General features: G+C 50.4%; 1 protein-coding gene across 1 annotated transcript; it reads right to left on the reverse strand.

Moving 5' to 3' along the window:
• Positions 1-8,976: 8,976 nt before the first annotated feature.
• Positions 8,977-16,839, reverse strand: RIIAD1 (regulatory subunit of type II PKA R-subunit domain containing 1). The gene is made up of 4 exons (XM_074938547.1): positions 16,681-16,839; positions 14,722-14,798; positions 11,843-11,889; positions 8,977-9,109 (listed from the first exon to the last, which is right to left on the reverse strand). Exons 1-4 carry the CDS (start codon positions 16,762-16,764, stop codon positions 9,036-9,038), a joined length of 282 nt encoding a protein of 93 aa, XP_074794648.1. The 5' UTR covers positions 16,765-16,839; the 3' UTR covers positions 8,977-9,035.
• Positions 16,840-27,657: the final 10,818 nt, after the last annotated feature.

The following is a 27,657-nucleotide window of genomic DNA, read 5'->3' on the forward strand; positions in this document are numbered from 1 at the left end:
GGTTGTGTCTCCGCATGTTTCTAAGTGCGTGTTGTGTCTGTGTGGGTGAATCCGTTGTCTGAGTGGGTGTCTGTCTCGTCCACTCACTGTTGTGTACATGTGTGTCTGAGAGTGACTTGTTTGTGTGTGTCAAATCCTAGGCAAAGTTTCGGGGGGCGTTGAGAGCACAGACACAGTGTTGTCCCTGCTGCACAGTCACGTTGTGTTACCTCAGCGACAGGGAGCGGTCCCTTCGCTGGCCTCTGAGATGAGTTTTGGTGGGTCTCAGCCTAGTTCCTCTAGCAAACAAGTGTCCCCACCACAGCAATCTGCCTGACAATCCACTTCTCAGCAGAGGGGCCCTGGGCTGCATGGCCCCAGATCTGGACTGCCTGCTCACCTGGATGATGTTAGTTGAGGCTGACCTAAATTCTTGCCCTGCCCCTGCCCGGGCTGTGCCTGTACTGTGGCTAGTTGGGGACGCAGCTTTCTGGGCACTGTTCAGTGGCACTGAACTTGCTTGTTTGTGTTTAAGCCTCTCGGACAGGCTGGTGCCGGCTGCTTCTCCCCAGCCGGGTGAGGTTGCTCTGCCTTTGCAGACACGGCTCTGTCTATTGCGCCAAAAGGGAGGCAGCTGGGAGAGCTGTTTGGAGCCTGATCCTGCTCCCAGCCATGGGAGCTGCAGGGGTGGCACTTAGGGTGGGGGCAGTGTGCGGAGCCCCCTGGCTGCCCCTACACATAGGAGCCAGAGGGGGGACATGCTGCTGCTTCCAGGAGCCGCTCAGAGCAGGGCAAGCCCTGGATCCCGCTCCCTGCCATGAGCTCAAGGGAAGAACTAAAACATCTGGAGGGCCGGATGCAGCCCTTGGGCCGTAGTTTGCCCACTTCCAGTCTAAACAGACAGGCGGTGAGAGGGGAAACAAGTACTGAGCACAGACCTGCCTTAGGTCATTCTATGTCCCAGTCCACTGCTCTCCCCACTAGGCCACGCTGTCTTCATCTTCATTCATTTTCTTTCTGTGATCCCCTTTAAACACTCTACGATGTTGTCTTTGTGGCTGGCCGGCATTTCTACCTTAGGCCCAGATCGTGTGCCTGTGCTGAGCCCCGCTGAGGCCAACAGGACCCTGTCCAGGCCCGGATGGAGCAGCTTGCAGGATCGGGGTGGCGCAGAGCAGAGGGAACGCTGTGGAAAGGTGGGTCGATGGCAAAAGGCAGCCGCGTTGGGAGGTCAGGGGCTGGGAAGCACCATAGATTTGCCACTGGCTTTTTAATGCCATCCCATTCCTCCTAGTTCCACCCTCTTTAATTGCTCTCCCTGCTTGATGCCTATACCCTCAAACAGCCATAGATGCTTCTCCTCCCCGTCACTGCTCTTCCAAGCGGAACAGATTCAACCCCTCTTGCACACTGACCCCTCCAGCCCCCTGCTCATTCCTAGGACCGCTCCCTGATGTTTGTCACTGATCACAGGAGGGAGAGCAGCTGCCCAGGTGTCTTCCAGAGCAGGACGCAGGTGTGAGTCCAAGCCAACGTATATCATCCTGGGGACGGGATGGAGCAGAGCAGCCAACTCCTGCTCAGCCAAGGTCGTTTCTCAGCTCCCTGGTGTGTCTGAGGGATGTAAAAGTGGAAAACAGCTTGAAAATGGAAATCCAAAGGGGCTGCCGCGTCCCCGCACAGCTGTGGCAGGGCATGAACTAGAGTCCCTGGACCTGCGTTTGCTGGATCGTTCCTTAACAAATGGCCCAACGGGGGGTGCGATCGAATCCCGGCTGCTGAGCAGCCCGAAGCAAATGGGCTTTTCTTTTATCGGGCCGCGCAGCTGCCCGCGTGCTTTCTGACGGCAATGGGAGCTGCTTTTAATGGGCAGGAGATGTCAGGGTTTGATCAATGTAATAGCAGAGAGTCTAGCCACAGAGTTTGCTTTGATTTCCATCCCCCCCCACACACACACACACACACGCACCCCCATGCACACCCCCACTGGCCTTTCAACTCCTCGAAGTGGTAATTTGCTGAATTTCGCAAGGAGCTGATGAGCTAACCATCAATCATTAGTAAATAGTCATTAATAATCAAATCTTATCTCGCGCATTGCGCATTTCATCCACAGCTCTCAAAGCTTAGCTTGTAAGGTCAGTGGGGCGCGGACTGTGTGTTCTGTGTTTGTATGGCCTGCTCCGTCACCGGGGTGTCTGGACGCTGCTGTAATACGCCTAATAGAGACCGTACAGCACCTAACGCCATGGGGTTCTGGTCCATGGCTGGGGTGCCTAGATGCTACCATAATCCACCTAATGTATAGCACCCAGCAAAATGGGGTTCCGGTCCATACTAGGGCTGCTAAGCCCTACAATAATAATGAAGAGGTTTACAAAGGAGAGTCTGTGTTTTTGAGGCCTCCTCTTACTCATGATTATTATTTATTTCTATTGTGGGAGCGTGTAGAGAATCCAGCCACGTTCAGGGCCCCATCATGCAGGGTGCTGCACAGAGACAGAGTGAGAGACTGTCCCAGCCCTGAGTACAGTGCTGTTAAACCCGCGAGGTGAAAGAATTCACAAATCCCCCTGCCCCCCAAAATCATGAGACTGCCTTAAAAATTATGGGGATTTCTCTCTCTCTCTCTCTCTCTCTCTTTTTTTTTTTAAACTGGGGTTCTTCCAATTTGCCATCTGGATTTTGATCCTTGAGGGGCCAGGTTCTCAAGCTTCTTTCTGCAACCACGAATCACTGTCCAGGGAGTATTAGCCCTGAAATCCCCAGGAACCGTTATCTGACTGTTCAGTGAACAGCTTGGCTCCACAGGACTTTATATCCCCAGCCTGTGCACACAGCACCCTGGGTTTGTCTGCTGCTCTCTGTGTACGGGACATAGGCCATGATTCCACCCTTAGACAACCCCCCTAATTCCTGCCAAGCAGGCCTCGTTTAATTACCTCCCTGTGGAGAGATGGGCCCAAGTCCAGAAACCCCTCATATTTGGGAGAGTCCCTTTCCCTGACTGCCCTTCACTCCTACTCTTGCCCCTCCTCTGTCCCACCCCCTTTACTTCTACCCCTTTGCTGCCTTCCCCAAGGAACAAGCTTCCTTCTCGATTTCATTTGCACTCAGCTCCTCTTGGTGGAAGGTAGAAGCAGCTGGGGGGTGAGGCACAGGGACAGAGAGACGTTGCTGAAGTGACCAAACACCTGATTCCTACAGAGGGCCAGATTCTCTATTGCCCTGGAGCAATTACTTACCCATGTGTCCTTGGGTCAAGATGATCCAAAGTGATTAGTGATTTGGGGGGTGTCATGATTTTGGGGCCCCTTTATGAAATCTCTTGACTAGTCATTGGTGACATTCACGGGGTGAAAACGTGGTCCCCTTTAGCCCTACATTTCTACGGTTCTATGAAGGCAGCAGAAGTTCTTAATCTTCTCAGCTTTCTGCCTCCCTGGGCCTTGCGTAAAGAAGCGCATCTCGTCTCGCTGACAACCCTCGTCTCTTCCCGTCCACAGAATATGCAGCACATCTCATCTCCAAAGCACTGGACCAAGTCCTGGAGCCCTGGGCCATGGTTGCTGGGGGACACCTTGCTGGGCTAGGAGCACTGGCAACGCTGGTCCTTCACTGGTATGGGTCATTCCACCCCACCCCCAAGTGAAGCAAGCTACGCTGGCAGATGGGCGATGCCACCTGCAGAGCTGTGCCCATGCTAGGGAGGGCCTGACTCTTCATCTTTGAACGCCAGAGGTTGGCGCTATTGGAAGAGCTGTTTCCCGTGTGTGTCCATTTCATCCCTCTAATGTCACATCCTGGCGGATAACGTTCTTTGTCTTGGGCGTTAACGTGGCTGTCTGAGCCAACCCACCTAGCCAAGAGCTCTGATGGGATCACTCCAGCCCAGGTTTCTCCCCCTCCCAACATCCCCCAATCCCCCCCAGCTCGAAATGATTTTTCTTGTCATTGCAATTAGCAGGTTTCATTTTCTGGGGCCGGAACAATCAGCTGGCGTACTAAAAGAACAGGAAGCCCTGGCACGTAACAGAGCAAACACGCACAGTGCACGAGGAGGCTAATGGGAGCGGCTGACTTGAAGAGAAAAGCTGGAAGAGATGCCAAAAAAGTCATTAAGTCCCTCTTCCACTGGGATTTTAGAGGAGGACAGCCTGAATATTCACGAGCATGCTCTTCCTTTGTGGGAGACGTTCCATCAATTATCACAAGGTTGGCATCCGGGTGGTGTCAAGGTTACTCCCAGCATAATGAGGGAGGTGGGTCCTGGCTGGCGAAGGGACAGCTTTGCTTGGAAACTCCATCGTAAAGGCTGCAGCAGGGTTTCTGTATATGGCCGGTTATTTTTCCCTTATGTGCTGCAAAAGCCTCATGGCTAGGCCGATTGCCTTGAAACCTACCTGGTGTGCTATATGGGGGGCAGGACCAGTGTGAAAGGTGAAAATTTGGGGTCAGTTGGCCAAGGGGTTCCCAAGATACAGCTCCTCCCTCCCCAAGGGACCCATTTGAAAAAAATAACATGGACCTGATTCTGATCTTACACCAGTGCAAGGGCGTAATCTGACAAGCACTTGACCAGGTGCTTAACTTGAAGGTTGTGGGTCTTCATAGAATATTGGGGTTGGAAGGGACCTCAGGAGGTCATCTAGTCCAACCCCCTGCTCAAAGTAGGACCAATCCCCAATTTTTGCTCCAGATCCCTAAATGGCCCCCTCAAGGATTGAACTCACAAGCCTGGGTTTAGCAGGCCAATGCTCAAACCACCGAGCTATTCCTCCCCCTCGTTCCACTGACTTCAATGGGGCTACGTCTGTGCTTAAAGTTCAAGCATGGCTTAAGTTCTTTGCTGGATCAGAGCCAGAGAGCTGGGCAGAATTGCACCCTCCAGCAGGCATAATGCTAATGAAATCACCGGTGTTACCCCACTGTGGTATCAGCGGGAGATCAGAATCAGCCCCATGATTTATACATCACAGTTGTATGGTAACAGGGGCCATAAAAGTACCTAAGGGCTTGTCTACACTGGACTTACTCCAGAATAGCTAGTCTGGAATAACTATTGTGCTTTAAATTCACACCCTACCTTAATCCAAATTCAAGTGTAGACGTGTGTGTGTGTGAGAGAGAGAGAGAGAGAGAGAGAGAGAGAATGAAGGGTGGTGAATTTACAGAGAACTCCATGGAGATCTGTAACTCCCTCATTCCCAGACTTCAAGGAAAAGCTCTTCGCCCCAAGCACCAGGTCGCTTTGTTTCTGCTTGGCCAGCAGGGGGCTGGCACTGAGGCAAGACAGGCTTGTCCTCCCTGCCAGGAGACCACTCAGAGGCGCTCTGACGGTGGGCATTGCCTTGCCACCAGCAGGCTTTGCTCCTTTTTCAGAAAAACATTTGAAAGCGAATTTAGGCCTCTCTTGCCATCCCCGGCCAGAGGCTAGCAGCTGAGAAGCATCACTCTAGATGAGATAGAAGAAGAGCACTAGGCAACAGCGCAAAGGGTGTATGTACAGCTCCTAGCACAATGGGGACCTAGTCCATGGCCAGGGCTCCTCACTACAACAATACAGATAAATAACAGCTCTCTGCCACAAGGGGTAAGCTACTGTCCGTTGAGCAAATGCTTAAAGTCTCGACAAATTAACCATCATTCCCTGAAACAAGTGATAGTCTCGGTCGCTGCTGGGAAATAACTAATAGTGTTTCACAGCAGGGGGAGCGGAGAGACATGAGGTGTCCTCAGGGTGCTGGTTTAGGGAGACAAGCCTGTGCCAGGAAGCAGCTCTGCGATAAAGAAGAAATGTCAGCTTGTCCTTCCTGGAAACCCGGATGATGTTGGAGCTAACGCACTTGTGGCTTGAAATAATAAGACTCCCTGGCTCTGAGCATCTGCAGATCCCCCACTGCCTTCCAAAGGAGGGCAGTGTCGTTATCCTCATTTTACAGATGGGGAAACTGAGGCACGGGGAGGGGAAGTGACTTGCCCAAGGTCACCCTGAGGCCAGTGGAATAGAACCCAGGTCTCCTGTGGGCCAGTGCTCTACTCCCTATGCTATCTCCTAGAAGCAAAAGGAGGCTTGTAAAAGCCCTGAGATTTATCCCCAGTACATTTAACAGGAGGCTGGCTCTGCTGAAAGGGAGAAAACCAATCACAACCTGCGCTGGCTCCCTGCGCTGGGGTAAATCTCACCCACCCGGGCCACTGCAGCTAAAGAGTTAAACGCCTCCTGCCGAGCTCCAGCAGAGGTCAGCAGAGATTCACGCGGCTCGTTGATTTGTTACCCTTCCCTATTCCCGTGCTTTGCCTTCACCCTTCAGCCCCGCGGCTGGGGCATATTTCATACTGGAGGAAGGAAGTGCTGGGCTGGGACAGAGATGATCATAGAACAGGAAGGGACCTCGAGAGGTCATCTAGTCTAGTCCCCTGCACTCAAGGCAGGACTAAGCATTACCTAGACCATCCCTGACCGGCGTTTGTCCAACCTGCTCTTAAAAGTCTCCAATGATGGAGATTGCACAACCTCCCTAGGCAATTTATTCCAGTGCTTAACCACCCTGAGAGTTAGGAAGTTTTTCCTAATGTCCAACCTAAACCTCCCTTGCTGCAATTTAAGCCCATTGCTGCTTGTCCTAACCTCAGAGGTTAAGAAGAACAATTTTTCTCTCTCCTCCTTGTAACAACCTTTTACATACTTGAAAACTGTTCTCATGTCCCCTCTCAGTCATCTCTTCTCCACACTAGACAAACCCAATTTTTTCAATCTTCCCTCATAGGCCATGTTTTCTAGACCTTTCATCATTTTTGTTGCTCTTCTCTAGACTTGCTCCAATTTGTCCACATCCTTCCTGAAATGTGGTGCCCAGAACTGGACACAATACTCCAGTTGAGGCCCAATCAGCGTGGAGTAGAGGGGAAGAATTACTTCTTGTGTCTTGCTAACAACAGTCCTGCTAATACATCCCATTTTGCTTTTTTCAATAGTGTTACACTGTTGACTCATATTTAGCTTGCGATCCACTATGGCCCCCAGATCCCTTTCCGCAGTACTCCTTCCGAGGCAGTCATTTCCCATTTTGTATGTGTACAACTTATTGTTCCTTCCTAAATGGAGTACTTTGCATTTGTCCTTATTGAATTTCATCCTATTTACTTCAGACCATTTCTCCAGATCATTTTGAATTTTAATCCTATCCTCCAAAGCACTTGCAAGCCCTTCCAGTTTGGTATTGTCCACAGACTTTATAAGTGTACTCTCTATGCCATTATCTAAATCACTGATGAAGATATTGAACAGAACCAGACCCAGAACTGATCCCTGCAGGACCCCACTCATTATGCCCTTCCAGCCAGACTGTGAACCATTGATAACTACTCTCTGGGAATGGTTTTCCCACCAGTTTTGCACCCAGCTTATAGTAGCTCCATCTAAGTTGCATTTCCCTAATTTGTGTATGAGAAGGTCATGTGAGACAGTATCAAAAACTTTACTAAAGTCAAGGTATACCAAGTCTACTGCTTTCCCCCTATCCACAAGGCTTGTTACCCTGTCAAAGAAAGCTATCAGGTTGGTTTGACACCATTTGTTCTTGACAAATCCATGCTGACTGTTACTTATCACCTTATTATCTTCTAGATGTTTCCAAATTGATTGATCTAGGTTCAGTTCCCAGTTCCTCCCCTCCTTGTGTTTCATGGACTGCAGGCTGGGTGATAACATGAAGGGTCTCCATGCTTGCAAGACTAACTCACTGTTTATTGCTAGAACTATTTACAGAGCTGTTGTAACTGCAGCCAGCATTCCAGCCATGAGCACACAGACTGACTTCCTGGTGCTTCCTCCACACTCTCTCCTCCTGCAACCTGTGCTTCCCCCTCCAAGTTCCTGGCAGGTTGCTACCCTGTGTGTCCTTATGCCTGTCACTTTTTCTCCCTGGGCCTCTGTCCCACCATCCGCAGAATGGTGATGATGATGATCCTTTCACTCAGCCTTGGCTGGTCAGAACATGAGCTCTTTGCAGGACGAGTGATTCTTTGTTCTGGGTTTGTGCAGGGCCGAGCACAATGGGGTCCTACCTGCTGTGGTAATAGGGGCTGTGCCTTGAATGACTGAGCTTCCCTGACAGAAAGACTGGAGAATATAAGATAAATAATGTGAAGCTCTTTGCCCACCTTATGCATGGACGCAGAGTAACCGAGATCAGGGCCCCGTCGGGCCAGGTGCTGCACAGACACAGAGTAACCGAGATCAGGGCCCTGTTGGGCCAGGTGCTGCACTGAGGCAGAGTAAAAGATAGTTGCTTCTCTGATGATCTTACAGTCTAAATAGACAAAAGGTGAGAGAGGAAACAGAAGCACAGTGAAAGGAAGTGACTTACCCAAGCAGTGGCACAGCCAGAGCCAGGATTAGAACTCAGATCTCCTGACTCCCAGTGTCCTACCCTCTCAACATTGCCTCTGGTGCTCAGCTGCTCCCTGAGAGAGCCTCAGACCTCACAGGATCAAGCCTGAAGGAATGTACTTGTCCACATACACTTGCAAAGACAGAAAAAGGGTGGAGGTCAAAGGGCAGGTGTGAGAGTGACGGATGGAGACACTTGTGAGAAGCTAGCTGGTACCTCATTCCCTTCACTACGACCACGGCAACTAGGAAAAAAAAATCTGCCCAATAAACAGCAACCCTCCTGGCATGAGATCTGCCTCCTGTCTTTGTACATTTTCTTTGCCATGCAGAGAAGCCAGAGTAGGGAAAGGAAATCGTCCGTGAATAGAACAGGGTTGACCAGCAGATCTATTTTAATGATGCTGCCAGAACATACAGCTGTAAAGCGTGAAACATCACCAGCAACACATGGGTGCAATCTCTCTCTCTGCCTCCAGAGGACACTACACAACTGAGAATTATTAGCCATATTGCAAAGCCTTCAAAATAAAAATAAACACATTCCAGAGAATCTGGAGGATAAATCTAAGAATCATCTCCCCTAACCCCCCCCCCCCAAAAAAAAAATCTCCTAAATTTCTATCCTGCTTCAGCAAGGAAAGAATGGGACGGGTCTCTCTCAATTCAACTGGTTTGCTTTTTCCGCTAGTATTTTCTGTGTCTTCATTGGAAGCTCTGGATCCGTAAAATGTTCTGAAATGACAGAGAAAGGTGAAAAGAAATATTGGTCTAAGGCATCTTTTGTTTCATTCGGTGCCTACGTGCAATGGGGACAGATAGACCCGATAGGTGGCTGGACAGATGATAGACAGCTGGGGATGGATGGTGATAGACCCATAAGGCACATCTCCATCTCATTCCATACATGTCCATTCTCGATAGATGGGTCTATATGGTAAATTTGCTGCCCAAAATATTATTAACACAATTTCAGGTTGACCTCCAATGCCTTGTACCCTCCCAGAACATCAAATGCACCTAGAGTCGAACCTCCGAAAGCCGGGAAATACAGAGTTAAGGGCCCAGATTCACAAAGGTAGTTTAGGTGCCTAACAGTAACACCCATTGGAATCAATCAGTGAATCTGTCCCCGTAACACAACAAAGGCAGTTGTGGTGTATGCAGACGAATGACAGAACACAGAGCTGTGCGACACACCACGTTAAATACATCGTCACATGTACATCGTCACGTTATCAGCCCAAGCTCTTCTCCAGCAGTTTTCAGCTGTGGATCTCAAAGTGCTTTACAAAGGAGGGCTGTATCATTATCCCCATCTGTAAAATGGGGAAACTGAGGTCCAGAGAGAGGAAGTGACTTGCCCAAGGTCACCCAGCTGGCCAGCGGTAGATGGGAATAGAACACAGGTCTGGTGAGCCCCAGTCCAGTGCCCTAGCCACTAGGCCACAGTGCCTAAATGCAACTGTCAGTGTAAATGGCATGTTTGCTTACTCATTGCTCATGACCATTTATTACAGGGCAGCCCTGGCTGAGTCATACTAACAGTTCATCTCCAGGGGCTCTTGCCAGATTTGGGGGGGCAGAGTTAAGGTTGTGGAGTGAGACTGGTGTGCACCTTGCCACCAATCTTCCTCTTAGAGTCTAAACCTTCCTTTAGAGACTCTAGCCAGCCCAAGATCCAGTTTCTAACCAGCCACTTTGTTAGCAGCTTGAGGGAAACCTCAATGGGGGTGCCAGTGTATGCCAGACCCTGGCATCTAGACCCCCATCCCAGTGCAACAGAGGCAGACTTTTTGGAGAACAGTAAATCATTTGAGCCCATGAATGGGCTCATTCTAAACATCTGCAATGGCCACAGGCTGCACCTTCGGCAGTGAAGGACGACTGGAAACCCATGCAGTAGAAATAACAAGGCTGTAGTGAGGTGGCCACTGAATGAGCGCCCCCTGCAGGTCAGAGGTCACTCTGCAGTGCCCTGCTACCAGTTTCTCCCCTCTTCAGCGCACCCCTTACGTACCGGCCCTTCAGGCCCCAACCCCAGTTCAGTCCTTCTCTCCCTGTAGGTAGGGAGTCCCCAGCAATAGGTCCTCGGCCCTTCTCCCAGTCAGAGTCTCTCCCAGGAGCCTTCTGGTCACTGCAGCCCCTCACTATCCAGCTCCCTTCGTCTCAGGGTCTTTGCAGGAGCGTTTCCACATGCTCTGCGGTGTCTCAGCCCTTGCCTGGGCTTCTCCTCTTCACTGCTGCCCTTTACAGGGTAATCCCCCTGCTCTCTCCCAGGAGCGGCTCATTCCGTAATCAGTCGCCTCGCCCCAGCCTTCCAGGGGCAAGCCGCCCCGTACAAAGGCAAGCCACGAAAAGCCAAAGAGCCAGTTGCAGCTATCAGTGCCTGCAGCGTGTCGATCCAGAGAAATTCCACTGACTGCAGTACGGGGCTCAGAAGCAGCGAATGTGCACCCATACACCAGGGCAGCACTGCTCAGCACAGGCACCAGTGACTGTCTGGTTCTCCAAAATCTCACCTTTCATTAAAAAACCAAACCAAACCTTACGCCTTGAGCTGCTATGGTGCAAAGAAGTTAACGGAACCACTGCAATGGGGTCTTCCTGAGTCTGCAGACATAGGGTGGCAAATCACATGGTCCCAGAATACTGGGCGTTCCAGTACTTCTGGAAATGGCACTGGCCTGCCCCCCGCAGGCATGTCCCTGCCCCCTCAGCCTGATCTCACACAGTGCGTTTGCATTCAAGCCAGAGGGGGTGGAGCAGTGCGCTCTTAAAAATCGTGTCCCCTGGCCAATACCGCACAGAACCACTTCTGGTTTGGTCCCAGTGCCGTATGGGGGACAAGCCACCCCAAAAGAGTACTGTCTGGTTCAAACCTGGAGAGGTGGCCTCCCTAGCCGAGAGCCTGGGACAGTCGCTCAGAGCGACATGAACTGTGTCATTCAGATCCGCAACAGGTTAAGCCAGGTTCCCAGCCATGCTGATATCATGGTCAACATTGTGAATGATTTCACTCCTCTCACATAAGAGCAGAGATGGAGTAGGGCGCAGACTTACTTTGCCCAACTTATTCTGCCACGTGGGTGGCATTTGGGAGATGCCACCCTTTATATTTTCCCCGCCAGTCAAGAAGGAGCAGAGTCGATGGGATCCCCAGGAGCACCAAGCAGCAAAATGATTGTATTTTGAATACACGTACTACCTACCATGAGCCGTGTCTCACTTTGGCAACTCACAGAGGTGGAGCTTATTTTGTGGGTGGGGCTTAGAATAGTCCCACCCTCCTTTTTTCCCCCCTTCCAATTCAACCATTGCGTCAGTGGGGTTGCTCTGGATTTACACTGGGGTAAGCTAGACAGAATCTCACTTTCTCTAAACCATTGCCTCAATACTTCTGAAGATCATAATAATACTAACAGGTCTTGCTTTTCTTGTCTAACAGGATTAAAATAATGGTTTTACCTGCTGCAAACTCAGGGATATTCTCTGGTCTTCTCAGCATAACTTCTCTGGGGAAAAACGGGGAGAAATAGACTTTAAACCAAGTTTTACTGATTGGTCTTGTGGTGGCTTATTATGTTAGCCCTGTCTGAACACGCAGAAGACGAATTGGTAAATTACACTTTTATATTGGGAATCAATAAGCCAATTAGTTACTGAGGAAAAAACATTTAATTTATGTTTGCCTTCAATTTTAGGGAATTTTATATTTATAAAACCCCACAACAATTTAGACTGGCCCAAAGCTAAGGAATATTTATCACAATTAAATCTTCCTCACTGAATTACACAGCCCTGCACTGGGAATCGATAATAATTAGTAACAAATGGGGGAGAAAACATACATTTCACCTAAAATAAAACCACAAAAATTTCATCATGGTTAAATACTATCCCGGGATAATGTCCCAAGCATTTTGTAACCTGAAATCCTATTGAAAGCAATTAGATATTGGCGTGATGGACTGGGGGATCTGCATTCACCTACGCTCCTGCCATTCAGCTGGGTACCTCTACAGGGAAAGGCCCAGTTCTGGCCTCACGCCGGAGTAATTCTGTTGGCTTTGATGGAGTTACTCCTGATTTACAGCAGGGTACATGCGAAGACAACCGGTCACACAGTATCCATAATACACGAGGGTAAATCAACATAGCTGCAGTGAAGTCAGGAGCTATGCCAGCTTAAACCAACTGAGGATCTGGCCCATGATTGGAGAGCTTCTCCGCTCCCCACTTAGGAATACCCATCCCCATGCCATTTGGTTCTTGGGGTGTCCACACTCCCGTATGCTACTTGGGATTTCCCTGCTAAGACCAGGGAGCTACAAGAATCTTGAATCACACATGCATGAAGCAGCAAGAGGGAAGTATTTAGGACCACAGGGTATAACTGAGGAACAGGATGCAATTAAGAAAAGAGGGGCATAAACCCTTCGGGTGAAGTGTATTAAGCTATGGCATAGTCTGCCAAGGCCATGGTATTAGAAGCCCCATCACTTGGGATATTTGAAATTAAACTGGAGAAGATACATCCTGAAAAGAAAATGTCCTAGAGAAAATAATCAAGCATCAACAGGGAGTAGATGGGCCCTAACAGGATTTTTCCATCTCTAACGTCTGGGTAGAAGCTTTCAGACCCAATTTTCAGGACAGCTGAGCACCCTCAACTGCAGCTGAAATCAATGTGAGCCGCAAGTGCTCAGTGCCTTTGCAAGCTATCTCCCTAATGACCCTCCTTCCCTTTAGTCCAGGTGAGACCAGGGGGTTCTACCCTAACCTACGCTCACGCTCCTGCCAAGAGGTAGCAGATAGTGGGGTCCTGCAGTGCTGCTTTTCCAGAGGAGGAGAAATCAGTGACACAGTGTGTAGTCTTAGTGCAATTTGTTTTATTTACACTTTATACACCAGGCCTGGAACAGAGAGGGTCACCAAGAGCATGCAGGCAATGCCGCCTGTCAGGAAATTTCAACCACGGTACCAAGGCCTGGTTCCCTGGGATTAAGGAAGAAAGCAAATGCCCCAGCTGCTTGCAAGAGCTCCACCAAAGAGCACTGAACATTATAAAACTAAGAACGCAGCTTTTCTTCAGAGACTGAACATTGCTCACTAGCACAGACAAAGAACTTGTAAGACTAGGTGTAGCAGCACCATCTGGTGGCCCCCAGCCTCACAATGTCATTCTCAACCCTCCTTTTCCTTCTCCCTTGCAGTGATATTTCCTCTTACAAACTGTCCTCCACATATATGCACTAAGGCCTGGCTTCTGGTTAATCAGTTTCCTCCTCCCCCAGACAGCACTCTGCACCTCTTGTATGCCAGTAGAACCCCTGGAAATACCTCCAGTATCCGAGAAGGGGGCCTGCGCTAGCTCTTGCCAATTCCTGCTGGGAATGGATGAGTTTAAAGCTGTTAACAGCTTCCACATATGGTTCTGATTCTCCCTGATAAAATCCTGCTGGGTCAGCTGCATGGAATGGGGGTCAGAATAGGTGCCTAGGGGTTACAGTGCACTTGCTAACTGCAAGCTGTTCCCTACTGGGAAGTGGGGGGAGATATTCACTGGATCATCTCATCTCATCTCATCTCATCTCTGGCTAATTGGTCACATCAGGGTCTGGCACTCAGTGAGCTGGTCCTTTAAAGGGAGCTCAGGCCCAGCTTACACCTCTGCTTCACTCCCTCCCAGACCATGGGACTTGTAGTCTACGGAGCATGTGACTGAGAGTGAGCAAGGCCTGCTGGGAAGGCAGAAACAGCATATAAAGGGAGAGAGCGCTGAAAAGAGGCATGGGCTAGAGGGGGGAGTCTGCTAAGGCTGGGTCTGGTCTCAGCTGATAGGCCACTGGGTCAGCAGGGCAATCCTGAGTTGAGGGCAGACTGCTTGAGCAGTCTTGGGCTAAATCCTGGAGCATGGGCCCCTTGGTGCTGTAGAAAGCCCTATGCTGAGGGTGCTAAGCCCAGGGATGGGAGAGGATGACCATATGGACTGTGTTCCTCCTCTGAGCGAGAGGGAGCTACAGCACTGAGAGGGGAAAGACTCATCCAGGGCAAAGGAACTGTGAAAACTTCTGTGACCAAAGCGGAGGCCTGAGCCCAGGGAGGGCAAAAGGAACTGAAAGCCTGTGAGCAGGGGAGAGGGCTGCTTTCTGTCTCTCCTGGAAGGAGAGGACTTTTGCCTTGGCCAGAGGACTCAATCAGACTGGGGAAGACCATCTCCTGAGGAGGGGAAACTGAGGCACAGTGAGGCAACTGAACCAATAGCTGCATGTCTGGTGTTGGAGGTAAATTTTCAAGACTCCAATTCGTACCAAGTGTCTGTGGTGTTGGGAAGATGAAATTACCTCAGAAATCCTGATAGCAGCAGCTCAACTTCTTTGTGAGACCTCAGGTACTTTTCATTGGCAATGCGAGTGTTAATCTGGGAGCAGAAGCACAACAGCAAAGGTATGTTTAAGGGCTGCAGCACTGAACTGGCAGTAACCCTGTTTCGTTAGTCCAACGGTGCTTTGCTGAAGCTGCAGTGGTACATAGCATTTACGTAGCCCTCTGCCTCTCCAAAGTGCTATGCAGATGCTAGGTAATCCTCACAATTCCCACCGTGAGGGATGATCCTGTAAATCAATATTATGTATGCCCATTACATTGATGGAGAAACTGAGGCACAGAAAGGTTCCCCTCTTCCACTAGACATGAGTGGTAGAGCCAGGAATAGAAGCCAGGAATCCTGATAGACATTCTGAGGGTGACCGAGAGGCCCAGAAAGGGGGAGTTCAAGCAGCTCAGGAACAGAACTGGGCATAAAACCCAACTTTCCTGATTTTGCAGTCTATGCTCTAATAAACGTATTAGATTTTATTCACTGACATCCTTCTAGATCTAAGGTTTAATCTAAATCAGGCCCTGGGGAAGCTGAATGAGTAATTATCACCTTGATGAGAATATTCTCCGTAAATTGGAGGAATGACTGAAACTGATCAAACATCTTTTGAAATCCTAAATACGTTGACTGTGGAGATGGCAAAACGGAGAAGCTACAGTTTATGTGCCAAGGAGAAATGTTCACTGACTGGGTAGGGTCAAAGCACTTCAACAGGATTTTCTGGTTGTTTATCAGTAAATTGGATTGCCAGCCCTCCGGCTCACAGCTTTAAATTCAGGAATCTGTGATCTATCCTTGAGACCATTCCAGCTCAACGTAACTAGAGCTGTACAGATAATGGGGGTTTTCAATTGGCTGGCAACTCCAAAAAAATCAGAAAACGTTTATTTTGGGTCGAACTGAAAATGAGCTTTTTTCAAAACTTTTGGCATTTCAAAGAGAAAAATATTTTGAGTCCAATGAAATGAAACATTTTGATTTTATTTTTTTGAGCATTCTAGAACACTTTTGATTATTAAGAGAATTAAAGGAAACTTGGGGGGGGGGGAGTTGTTTTGAACTAAAAAATAATAATCAAACCATTTTGATTATTTTTGGACACTTTTTAAGGGTTTTTTTGTTTTTGTGTTTGACTAAAACAATTTAGCAAACCCGACAGCAATTCACAACACATTTCAGTGTTGCTGAATCTGCATTTTTTGGCCAAAAAAAAGTTTCTTGGGAAACCTAGATGCTGGGACTGGACATCAAGGGCTGGGTCGCTCGATAATTACCCTGTTCGCTTTATTCCCTTTGAAGCATCTTGCACTGGCCACGTACAACTGGTCGTACCCAGTCTGGCCGATCTTATTTAGAGCATGGTGAAAAGTGTCACTTTTGGGTGACAATTCCAGAAGTGAAACCAGGACTCGATCAGACTCTGGGGTCCTGGGCAAGGCATGGGGAGCGAGACACAATGTCTTGCCAATAGCCCGAATATGATCAAGACAGCCCCTAAAACAGCTTAAACAAAATGATCAGGTAAGAAATCCAGTCTTCCCCCGGGAGTGACCGGGACCATCAGCACTGCCCCACCCTGCCCCCTTAGTGGGGGGACACACATAGGGGTGTCGAACTAACCCTTAACATCCCCAGTTAAGGGGTCCTGGGGCTGCCTCGGGCCTGCACCCTAAGTTTTTTGGGAGGGAAGAAGAGGAGGGGGAGGAATGGCTCCCAGACTGAAAAAGGTTTTTGGGTGGTGAGCAGCCCTCCTTTTGGGGGAGGGGGGAACCTTTCTCCACCCATTCCTGTTTTAGGGCGGGATTGCCCCATTATTTGGGGGGAGGTGGTTCTCTTGGACCCAGCCCCCCCCTCCACACACACACTTTAAGGGGCTGCCCCAGTTCCCCACCCTCACCCCCCCCCCCACACACACACACACCTTGAACTCCATGAGCTGTGCCTGCTGCTCTGGGCTCAGGGCCCCCAGATCCAGCCCCTCCAAGCCGGAGGCCACATCAGCCATTTTGTTAGCTCAGGCAAGCGGCTGGGGTTGCTATGGGGACAGCTCCAGGCTCCAGCAGGCCCAGCCTTGTTCTGAATCCCGATCCTCCCCCCGAGGCCTGGGGTGGGGCTGCAGGCTGGGGCCCCCCCTTCCCCAGCAGCAGGGGAGGAATTCGCTGGCCTCACCTCAGAACTGCGGGCAAACCCCCGCTCCCCAAAATCCTGCCCAGATAGAGGGCAGAACCCCCCAACCCAGCACGGATGCCACCCACCCCAATGATCACGGGACTGAAACTGGCACTTGGCCCGTGAAATTAGCCCCCCTGTCCATGTGCAGTCTCTGGCCAGTTACGCCCTCAGGGTCTCATGCGCTAGCCCCCAGCTGCAATGTTTGGGCTGCAAACCATTGTGGGGATATCGCTGTGGCCAACAGTCATGATATTTAGTGTGGGTCTTGTTGTGTTTTTAAAACCCCAGCTCTTGGAGTCATGGGAATGCCCAAGAGTCTCCCCTTCCGCTTAAAGAGAAAAAGTACATTTTTCGCCCACAAGGTTGCAGAGAAAAAGTAAAAAAAAAAAAAAAAAAAAAACCCCAAAAAACGTAACCCAAATGCCCTCTAAAGTCTCAGAAACCAGGACTCAAATAAACAGACTCCAGAACTCGTTCATTTCTTTAAAAATCTCATGAATTTTAAGACAATCTCATTGGTTCTTTTTTTTTAGGAGCGTTCATGGGGTTTTTTTGGATTAATCAGGCCACTAGCACCGAGATCTATTTATTTATTTATTTATTTTTTTTTTCAAATATCAATTTCCATCAGAACTTAAAAACAAATCATTCTAACCATGGAAACTTTTTGGTTGGCTCTGAGATTGGCTTGAATTACAAAACCTGAATTTGGCGCTGACTCGGACCTTTCCAGTAGGAACAACCCCAGGCACCCAATAATCGTGAGATTTAAATAATAAAATTTGGGGGAGGGCACTTCTCTTTTTCTTTCTGATTTATATTTTTCAGTGTACAGGTCACGTTTTCAAGCTTTTCTCAGCAAGCAGGAGAGCTATGAATTAGTTGTTTTAATGAAATAAGGCTGCCTTTTTAAACTCTGCGTGTCTGGTTTCTCGAAGCGCAGATGGTAGGCGGAGTGAAAACTAAGCCTAAATCAGAGATGGCTAAGCCAAGCTTATCTCCAGGTGAAGGATTTTTGTCTAATTTGGCTCTGCTCTATCTCATTATTCCTTGTGAAAGGAATGGGTGGGGAAAGCACTGGCCTCCCACGTGATCTAAATAAGCAGACACAGAACAGACTGTGTGTAACTTCTTAATCTTCTAGATGTTAATTTACACACACAGAGGTTGAAAAATATTAGGGGCCAGTTCTGACGTACTCTCCAGCTCTCCTCTGATGCTCTGGTGGCATATAGGAGTCATAAATAAACTGCAAAGGATCAGGGAAGAGCTGGATACGCACCCGTATACTGTCCCCAAATCTCAGCGTAGAGGATGTGGGGGGCATCGGGCGTGGATAGGGATTGGGAGGAGGAAGGAGTTTAACATTGCCAGCTCTCATGATTTTACTGCAAGTCTGGCGATATTTGGTGATAAAGATAAACTCTTAGGGCCATGTGATTAAATGAGAATCTCTGCTCCCCTCCCCCCCCCCCCCCCAAAGTAGGGTGGGTGCAGAGAAAAGCTTGCAAACATGACCCCAAAGGCTCAGAAAGCAAAGGAAAAGAGCCTAAATATATTATTTAAGACCTCGTGATTTTTTTTTTAAACCAATCTCATGGTTTTTAGGGGCCAGACTTGTGATTTTTTTGGACACGTGGGGCTGGCAGTATGGTAGCTGTAGCCCTTGGTGTGCCTATGGAGAGGCTAGGCAGCTCTGAAGAGGCCTTTGTAAATCTAGAGCAGCCCCGAGAACACTCCAGTTTACAGTGATGGTGGCTTGGCATACACTCGGCGCTAAGGTGGTATAAAGCCGTGCTTGTCTGTTTTCCCCCTGGGCTGCGTCTCCAGCACAGAACATCCCTGAAGCTTTAAAGCAAACCAGGTTGGATTCCTTTAAAGACTGGCTATAACCAGCAAAGCAGTTCTGCAAGAAACCACATTGTGAGGGTCCTGCTTTAATCATCCCGGGTAAATTCCACATAGGTTTTTGCCTTCTTAACATGCAGAGACCCAGACAGTCCCTCCATAGGCTCCAGAAAACCTTTGGGGTCCTTTTGCCTCTTGCATCACAGGCATTGATGAAGATCCTGCAGTTAGGATGTAGAATTGACAATTCTGATGAGTTGTAAAGCTGGGAGACTTAACCTGAAGAGCCATATGGTGCTATTACGAACAAAAGGAAGGTACCATTCTCACTTAGCACTTCTAAATATAATAATAGCTTTTGGAACATCTAGCTTATACTTCAGAATCTTAAAGCACTTTGCAAACATTAATTAACCCTTAGTCTACAGATGGGGAAACTGAGGCAGAGAGAGCTTGTGCACACTCATCTATTTTTATCTATCTGCTGTCTCTTGTCTTACACAAAGACAAGTGGGGCAAAGGCCACCTTCTCAGTGGTGTGTACAGTGCCTGGAACAATGGGGTGCTGATCCCTGATTAGGGCCTCTAGTGTTACTGTAATACAAAGAACAACAATTAAGTGACTTACCCAAGGTCATGCAGTGGCAGAGTCAGGAAACAAGCCCAGGAGTCCTGAATCCCAGTCCCCTGCTTTAACCACTAGACTCCACTTCCAATTATCATTTCCATTGAAAAGGATGTGGTCACATAAGCATAAAAAGTGGCCCTGTCTCAAACATTGTTGCAGGATTTGGGGCTTACTGTAAATTTCACCTAATAAGCCAGCCATGCATCTGCCCTATGACTGAATGAGCATTAGCCCTACCACAGGGCCCTCTGTGTGGAGCTGTGTAGCATCGTGAACTCCAGAACCATGGGCGCTGCTGATTATATTTAAAAAAACCAGGCAACCAGCAGTCTATTTCTGCCTCCGACACTTACCGATTCCTGCCTTCCTGCAGATTATGCTGCAAAGAGCTAAGGGAAAAGAGAAGGCATCTGCTCCCAAAGCCTGCTGCTTTTCTTGGCAAGGAGTTCCCATGCCCTGGCAGGAAGGAAAACGAAATCGATCTCCGTCTATGGCTGGGCCTGTCTCTGCTCTCGAGGATGCGGGGGAGGAAGGGCTGATGGTTCTGATAGTGATGAGTTTGTGGGGTCATGGTAAAGTTCCCAGTGACAAATGTCTGGGGGGTGGTGGTAGTTTGCCCAGCTTGTGTCTTGTGGATGCACACCAATAGGCCCTGATTCTCAGCTCCCACTGGGGTAAATCAGGAGTAGCTCCATTGATGCCAATGTATTATTATTAATCACATTTACTAGGGTGATGCCAAATGAGCGTGGGACCCCAGTGTGGAAGGTGCTGTACAGACAGAGCAGTACACAGTTCCTGCCCCTATTTACAACCTACCTCGACCAGCCAGCACGGGGGCGGGGCGGGATGGAACACACCAGCCAAGCAACCAGTGCAGTGGTGGCAGGTGGCATGTTCGTGCCATGATCTTTCGAGTGTGGGTGGGTTTAGTTCAGAGGGGATCAGCTCCCTGGGCTGAAAAGGGAAGAGAATGGGGGGCCAGGGCAGAGGAGACGAGGGTAAGAAAAGCCGAAGTGGCGTGACGGAGGATGAATGTAGTTGCACCTGTTTAAAATGGGTCCGGAGCCCAGCCAGCGAGGGCCCAATCCATCGTTGCACTTGGGTTTCTTACGCCATTCAAGGTGCGGGCATGACACTGGCATTCTGGGTGGGCTGGATGCTCACTCTGCAATGGAGTAAATGGCGCCGATATCTCCTTGGCCCACATCCACCCAGCCCTAAAGCTAGGCACTTTGCTCTGCGTCTGTCCGTAAGGAGCTAAAGCAGCTAACACTAAACCGAGATTACAGCCACTGGCCGCCCTGTTGGCAAACTGATCGACATGGGACAGTCTGTGCTGACTCTGCCCATCTTTGAGCTACCTCAGGCTCAGAACCTTCTGCTGGGATGGGATTTTGAAAAGCCCGTTGTTCAGCTCCAACTGGTTTGCTTAAAGAGTTAATGTGCACATCTGAGTATTAAAGATCCCCATAAAGGGATTTTTATATAGATAGATTAAAATGTAACTGCATGTCAGGGCTCGTAATTTACCGGGGGCGACTTGTTGGGAGAGGAAATATTTTATTGGCTGTCAGGGAAGTTCGGACTGGTCTGACACCACTAGGACAAAGGGACAGGTTTACACTGGGACTTAGGAGCTGCCAGAGCTGAGCCCAACCAGAAGATCACAGGATGAACTTTGCTTTGGGTTTAGTTTTATGCGGGGGGGTTGGAGACTTGCTCTGAGTTTTGGCTTCAGACCCCCACGTTTAGAGCGAGACATCAATGAGTCTAGATGAGTGTCAAGCTGACATATGTAGAATCAAGGTGCAAGATTTGCATTCAGATTTCCAGTCCCAGTGTCTTCTCTGCTGAGTATCTGGGTATGGGTGGAGCTGGGTTTTTGGTTCAGCCCACTACAGGGCCATTGCAAAAGAGAGAGATCTGGTTGGACTGTTAACACAGGGCAGCTGGGACGGAAGGGTTTGGCTTGGATCAAAAGCAGGAGAAAAGAAACTTGATTTGGTTTCTCCCCCAGGCTTGCTCAGCTCTGCAAACCTGGCCCAGGTTTGGGGGTCTGTAGTGAAGGACAAACCCAGGTGAGCCTTGCCTGGGTTTCCCAGTTCTGTTATGAAAGATCTGTATGTCTCTAAATGAAGAGACCAAGCAGTCTGTCTAATCGACTGCCCCTTATGTGTATGGGTAGAGGGGGTGGATGGACCAGTGGTTAGAACACTGGCTGAGACCTGGGTTCAGATACGCCAGTAACCGGGGGTCAGATAAGTACCTTAGATAGATTCGTCAGCTGAGGGAGAAAGCCCTATCCCCTGCTACCCCGGTCTATGCACCATGGAGATGAGCAGGTCAGCTCGTCCCCTGCACTAGGATCTGCCATCCCTCTGATCCCAGCTGGTGTCATTGTGATGATGTCACAGCCTGATGCAATGCCATCACACCCTAGACAGACTTGTGAGAATGAAGGCTGCTTTAACCACTAAACCACACTCCCGCCAACAGGTGGATCTAGAACCCAGGAGTCTAGATTTGCTTTAATCACACTCCCTTCTACTGGTGGAATTAGACCGCAGGAGTCCTGATTCCTACTGCCTGGCTCTAACCACTAAACCACACTCCCCGCTGGAGCTGGGACTAGACCCCAGGACTCCTCCCGCCCAGCCCCTGCTCTAACCCCAGAACAAAACTCCTTGTTACTATATGAAGCGTAACCAGGGTGAAAATGGGTTGATCCTAAACCGTTTGAGGAGCACAGTCTGTACGGGCACTGCACTGGTGCCTATAGCAGAGATTCGGGGGGGGGATGCATGGGGGGGGTTGTTTTCATATCAAATGAAGAAAATCTGGTTAAACAGTCCCTGACCCATGAGATGACAGCTGGGTCCCTCCATGGCTCTCAGCCCTCTTGGTCCAATCGGATCCCACAGCTCAGCCAGCCCACTTTATAAATAGCTTTCTGCACCACGTGTCTCTTCAAAATGTCAGAGTGGGGAGAATGACAAAAGGTACTTCAGGCAAAATCAGGGACACGGAAAGGTTAAGGCTCAAGCATTTCACGGGGAAAACGTGGAGTTCTCCATGAGATCCAGCAGCCTGTCTGCAAGGGACTGTTGGGTGAACAGCTGACAGGCCTGCATTTATAAAGGGGAGGCGGGGGTTGCACAAAGAGCGGGGGGTCATCCTGAATGTGGCATGGGAGGATCTGTGGTGTTGTGGGTTTAGCATAGGGCTGGGAGCCAGGACTCCTGGGTCCTCTTCTGGGCTGCAGAAAGGAGCATGGGCTAGTTCAGGGGAAGTGGGTTCCACTCTTGGCACTGGTGTCGGGAGAGTGGTCTAGTGGTAAGAGCAGTTAACTGTGAGAGAGGACTTGGGGATTTGATTCTTGGCAGTGAGAAGGAGTGTGATCCAGTAGTTACAGCAGGATTTTGTGTCCCTGCGGAGTGACAGGATTCCTGAGTTCTTTTCCCATCTCTGCCACAGATGTGTTATGTGACTGCAGTCAAGTCACTTGTGTTTGTGTCTCAGTGTCCCATCTGTAAAGTGGGGTTAATGATACTTTAAGATCCAGGCACAAAAGGGACTATTTACGTGCTGTGGTATTAAGTTGAGGACCTGATCCAGACCATAAGTTTTTATCATCCAGCTAAACTGCCCCAGACCTGCAGGGCCCTGCTCTCTGATTACAATGTAACAAATTCATGACTACTCAGGAGCGTCACCGCTATTGCTGTGCTGCACAGCATGGCTCAACAACAAGGACAGAACTCAAGTCTTCCTTCTCCAAAAGCCCCTTGACTTAATGGAGAGTCTCTATGAGCTGTTAGCAGTAGAGGACCTACGACACACAGTTGTGTAGCTCTGATTCCATCCAGTAGAGGGCAGAGGTGCACAAAAGAGAACATGCTTCCAAGAAAGTTTTTCCAACATCTTGTGCTGGCTGCATTAGATCCAGGGCCCGGTCTCTGTACATCCCCACAACCTTCAATGGATTGCTGTCTTAATTGCTCAACAGCTGTTTTCCTGGCTTCTCCCCGGGGGCGGCAGTTGCTTTGGATGGGCACCGAACTGCACGATAGCCCTTCACCTCCCAAGAGACTTGCTTCCTATTTGCATTGCCGGGTAAATGCTATTTCCCCTTTCTGCTGGACCGTGGGAGTTGGTAGCACTGAGTACTCTGGCGCTACAAGCCGGGATGTAGGCTAGGAAAACCGAGGCACCTTCTGACATGGCAGATGCTTCTTTTGTTAATTGTAGAAGGATGTTTTTAACTTGGTAACAAAATGTGCTTGGCTATTTCCCAACCCCTGCTTGGCTCTGGTGAATGGGCGGGTTCCACACTTGGTCCCCGTCCCCTGCTGTAACCACTAGACCCCACTCCCCTCCTAGAGCAGGGGATGGAACCCAGGAGTCCTGGCTCCCAGTGCCCCTGCTCTAATCTCTAGTCCCCACTCCCAAACATGAGCTTTACCCTTTTTGTACAAAGCTCCACTGTGTCAGGGGACACCATCAACCATGGTCTTCGCCCCAGAGCTTTAGACTCTGAGATACACTGGGCCCCGGCCACAGAGCACTTTGTGGAGAAGGCCCGAGACCTTGAACTGGGTTTGCTATTCTGTGGGAAGCCAGCGTACAGAGCGGTGCTGGGGAGACCCACTGGCATGTTTGGAACTAGCTGGTGTTCCCCGAGCGCAGAAGGCTTCATCCCCAGGTCTGTTGCACTGTTGTGGTCCAGCCGAAAGGTGATGTCAGCCTGAATAACTTGGGATGGAGTCTCCTCACGGAGTGTAAATGTTAGGAAGGGCATGGAAAGTGCTATGTGAGAGCTCAACAAGGAATCCAAGAGCGTTCCTAGAGTGAGTTGACCCACTGGGCATGAACCTTCAACCAAAGGAGACTGTGCCATGGCTGCAAACCTTTCAAAATACTTCCACCAGCATCACCTCTGTCTTGCTCGTGCTCAGTTTCAGCCAGATGCTCTTTATCCATGAGCTGATCTCCTCCAAGCCCGGGGCCATCTCAGTGGTAGCATGCGGAGAAGGCTAGGTAGGGCTATGCGTCATCTGCATGTTGCTGGCACACGGGTCCCTGTCGTCTGACCAGTTCACCCAGTGGCGGCGTTTAGAATAGGACTGGAGAGAGAACTGGTCCTTGTGGAGCTCCACAGGGGAGGGGACTAGAGGTGGAGCTTCAGCTCCCCATCACTGTTCTCTGGGTGTGTCCCTCCAGGAAGGACTCGAACCGTTTCAGCTCATGACCCTGGACCCCTGCCACCTCTCTCAGAGAAGACAGCACTATCTCAGCGCTGACCGTGTCAAATGCATTGTTAAACAGCTGGTGTAGGAATCCAGAGGCCCGGAACCCAGCTGTGCAGGGCTGGTGCTTCCGTGCCACCATCTGGCAGAGCGGTGATCCATGCGTGGTAAATCCGGAGGGACTAAGCACCACAGGAAGTTTCGCCCACAAACACTTGATTGGCAGCACACGCCCTGGGACCTCTGATTGGTCCAGGCCCACTATTTAAGCATGGAAGAAGTTCTAGGAAGCTGTTGCTGCAACAAACCCTGCTCTGGACTCTGGCTCTGTTTCCAGGCTTCACCCCTGACTCCAGCTCTGACCCCGGCTTGACTCCTGATTCCAGACTCTTGGTCTCCAACTCTGGCTTTGCCCCCGGCTCCAACTCCTGTACCAACCACTATGCCCTATTCCTGCTCAGAATCCCGCTGGGTCAGACTGCCCATGTCCTGGTTGTGACAGCTGTTTCCTTTTGCTCCTCAGAAGTGGGTGCCCTTCCCTAATGAGGGAGAAATTCCTCTTGAGGTAATTGTGTGCAAAAAGATCACGTTGGTACAGCCCATTGGCATCTGTGGGGATGGAAGATGCTGCCTCATTGGGAGATGGTGCTGCATCAGTTGAAGATGCTGTCGGCAATGAATAAAGCCTTCGGGTCTTTCAAGGAAAACACCCAGAACTTTGAGTCGAAAGAACCAACCCGTTGAGTGGGTTCTGCTGCTGTTTTAGACCCTTTCGCTCATTCCACCGATGCCACCGAAAGGGAATTTTTCTTTAAAGTGAAAACTATTTTTTTTTCCTCCCAAGGTCTGTCTGACGAGGTTCTAATTGAAAGAAAGAAAGATGTAAAACAAGAATGCCCAAAATAGCTCCCTGGAAAGGTCAGGTGCTCAGCTAGTCAATACTTTTACCAAGATTACACGCCGGCTGAGATCTTGTGTGACAACGACCTTCAGCAGCCTGGAGACAATAGCAGAGGGGACGTATGAACAGCTGGGGAGCAATTCCCACCCCCCCGCCCCACGCATTTTTCAAAAAGAAACTGCTAGAGAAGTGAGGGACAATGGTGCACCTGGAACTTGAGAGCAGCCCAGCTCTGGGTCGTGGTTGTTGTCGGTGGAAATCCACAGGGGCTCTGCTAAGGTCAATGAGAGAATCAGTCTGGTGGTGTGGCTGGACGGAAGCTGGCTGTCTGGGGCTCCCTTTAAACAACTGCAGGAGCCAATGTGCCCCCTCCCCAAACCCTACGATGCACCCCTGTTGCTATGACCCCCAATAGAGCTTTGCAGGGACGTAGAACAGATCTGCCCCAGCCATGCCCCCACCTGCCCACCCCAGCACGCCCCCAGTGCCAGGGGCTCTGGTGGTAGCAGTGCAGCTGGTGGAGATGGCTCTGTGCTAGGGGTAGGGCCCCCCTGTGCTAGGGGCCCCCCGATGGCCCCTTTGTGCCACCCTAGCTGGCATAAAGCAGCTCTGGGGCAATGCTGAGGACAGTTTACTCCTGGAGTGACTCAGATCTGAGCCTGCCACGAAGAACGGGAAGCCGCTGTAAAATCAGGAGTAACGGACTTTGATGGGGTTGCTCCCCGCTTGGGCCAGAGCAGCTGCAGAATCTGGCCCAGGGCCACTTTCCCAAACCTGATCATTCCAGAGGCGCAGGCACCGGTGGTGGGCAACTCTCATGAGTATCCCCGGTGCGCTCGGGGGGAGATCTCTGCCCACTGCCATGACCAGCGGGAGGCTGGGTAAAAGCATGATCATTATCTCCTGACGAGCAGCTCCCGCCCAGAGGGGCTGGCGGGAGCTGAGGGTGAGTCTAATGCAATTGCACCTGGTCTGTGAAAGAGAGGATCAGCCAACAATTTACGCCAACGCAGAGCGCTGACAACTTCAGCACTCACTTGCAGTCATCTGGCTGAGCTGCGGGGCTAAGGGGTGCCTCGTGGGTCTCCTGGGTGTGACGGCCTCTCAGCAACATCCCACATTATTTCCCTTGCAGCGTGGTGTGATCCTGCAAAGCCTTGGCCTCTCCCCGAGGGCCGCAAGCTGGCGGGCCTGGGCTGCCAGAGTGGGGGTGAGTGCAGGCAAGCCCAGAACTGGATCCCCTGGCCAGCCGGGCAGGGAGCGGGTGGTGCTGCCCAGAGCTGCCAGCCTGGTGGAGAGGCGCAGGCCGCAGGGCGAGCCAGCAGGCCATCCCCTGGGTCCCCCATTCCCATGGATACAGGCAGTGGCCACACACCCGCTCTCCTCCTACTAAGTGGTCAGGGGGTGTATGGCGGGGAGAGCTCAGAAACTCCTCCCTGTGCAGCCCGGCTGGGCTCCGGGACCAGGACCTGGTCCCTGTGCCCCGCGCCCCCTGCTGCTGTTCTCAAACTCGAAGAAAGGGCGCCAAAGTACAAGTCCGCCCAGGGCACCACTTTCCCTAACCCCCTCGTTCTCCCCACTCTAACCACTAGATGACACTTCTTCCAGAGCTGGGAATGGAACCCCAAACTCCTGACCCCCTGCTTTCTCCCAGACACGCTAACCACTAGATCACACTCCCTTCCCAGAGCAGAGAATAAAACCCAGTAGTTCTGACCCCCCGCTTCCTCCCCACCACCATCTGCTGTAACCACTACATCACACTCCCTTCCCAGAGCAGGGACTAGAAGCCAGGTGTCTTTGCTCTAACCCTGAGAACTACTACCTCTCTGGGCTCAAGAGAACACAGGGAGATGGTCCCTTGCTAAGCACTTAAAGCACTGAAGTGCGGAGGCCCAGTATCCCAGAGCCTGGCTCAGCCAGGTGCTTTCTACTCCTCACACAATAGCATGGGGCAGGGGGGAGAGGAGGGGTATTCAGCTAGTGATTGGAGGCAGGTGGTTCTCAGCTGCGCTCTAGCAAGGTTGTGGTCGGTGCCGGCAGAGAGATGGGAGCAGGGTTTGGGGCAGATGTCACCCTGCGGCATTGCTACCAATCAGC

Source organism: Natator depressus, chromosome 24, assembly GCF_965152275.1.
Source record: "Natator depressus isolate rNatDep1 chromosome 24, rNatDep2.hap1, whole genome shotgun sequence".
Lineage (NCBI taxonomy): Eukaryota > Metazoa > Chordata > Testudines > Cheloniidae > Natator > Natator depressus.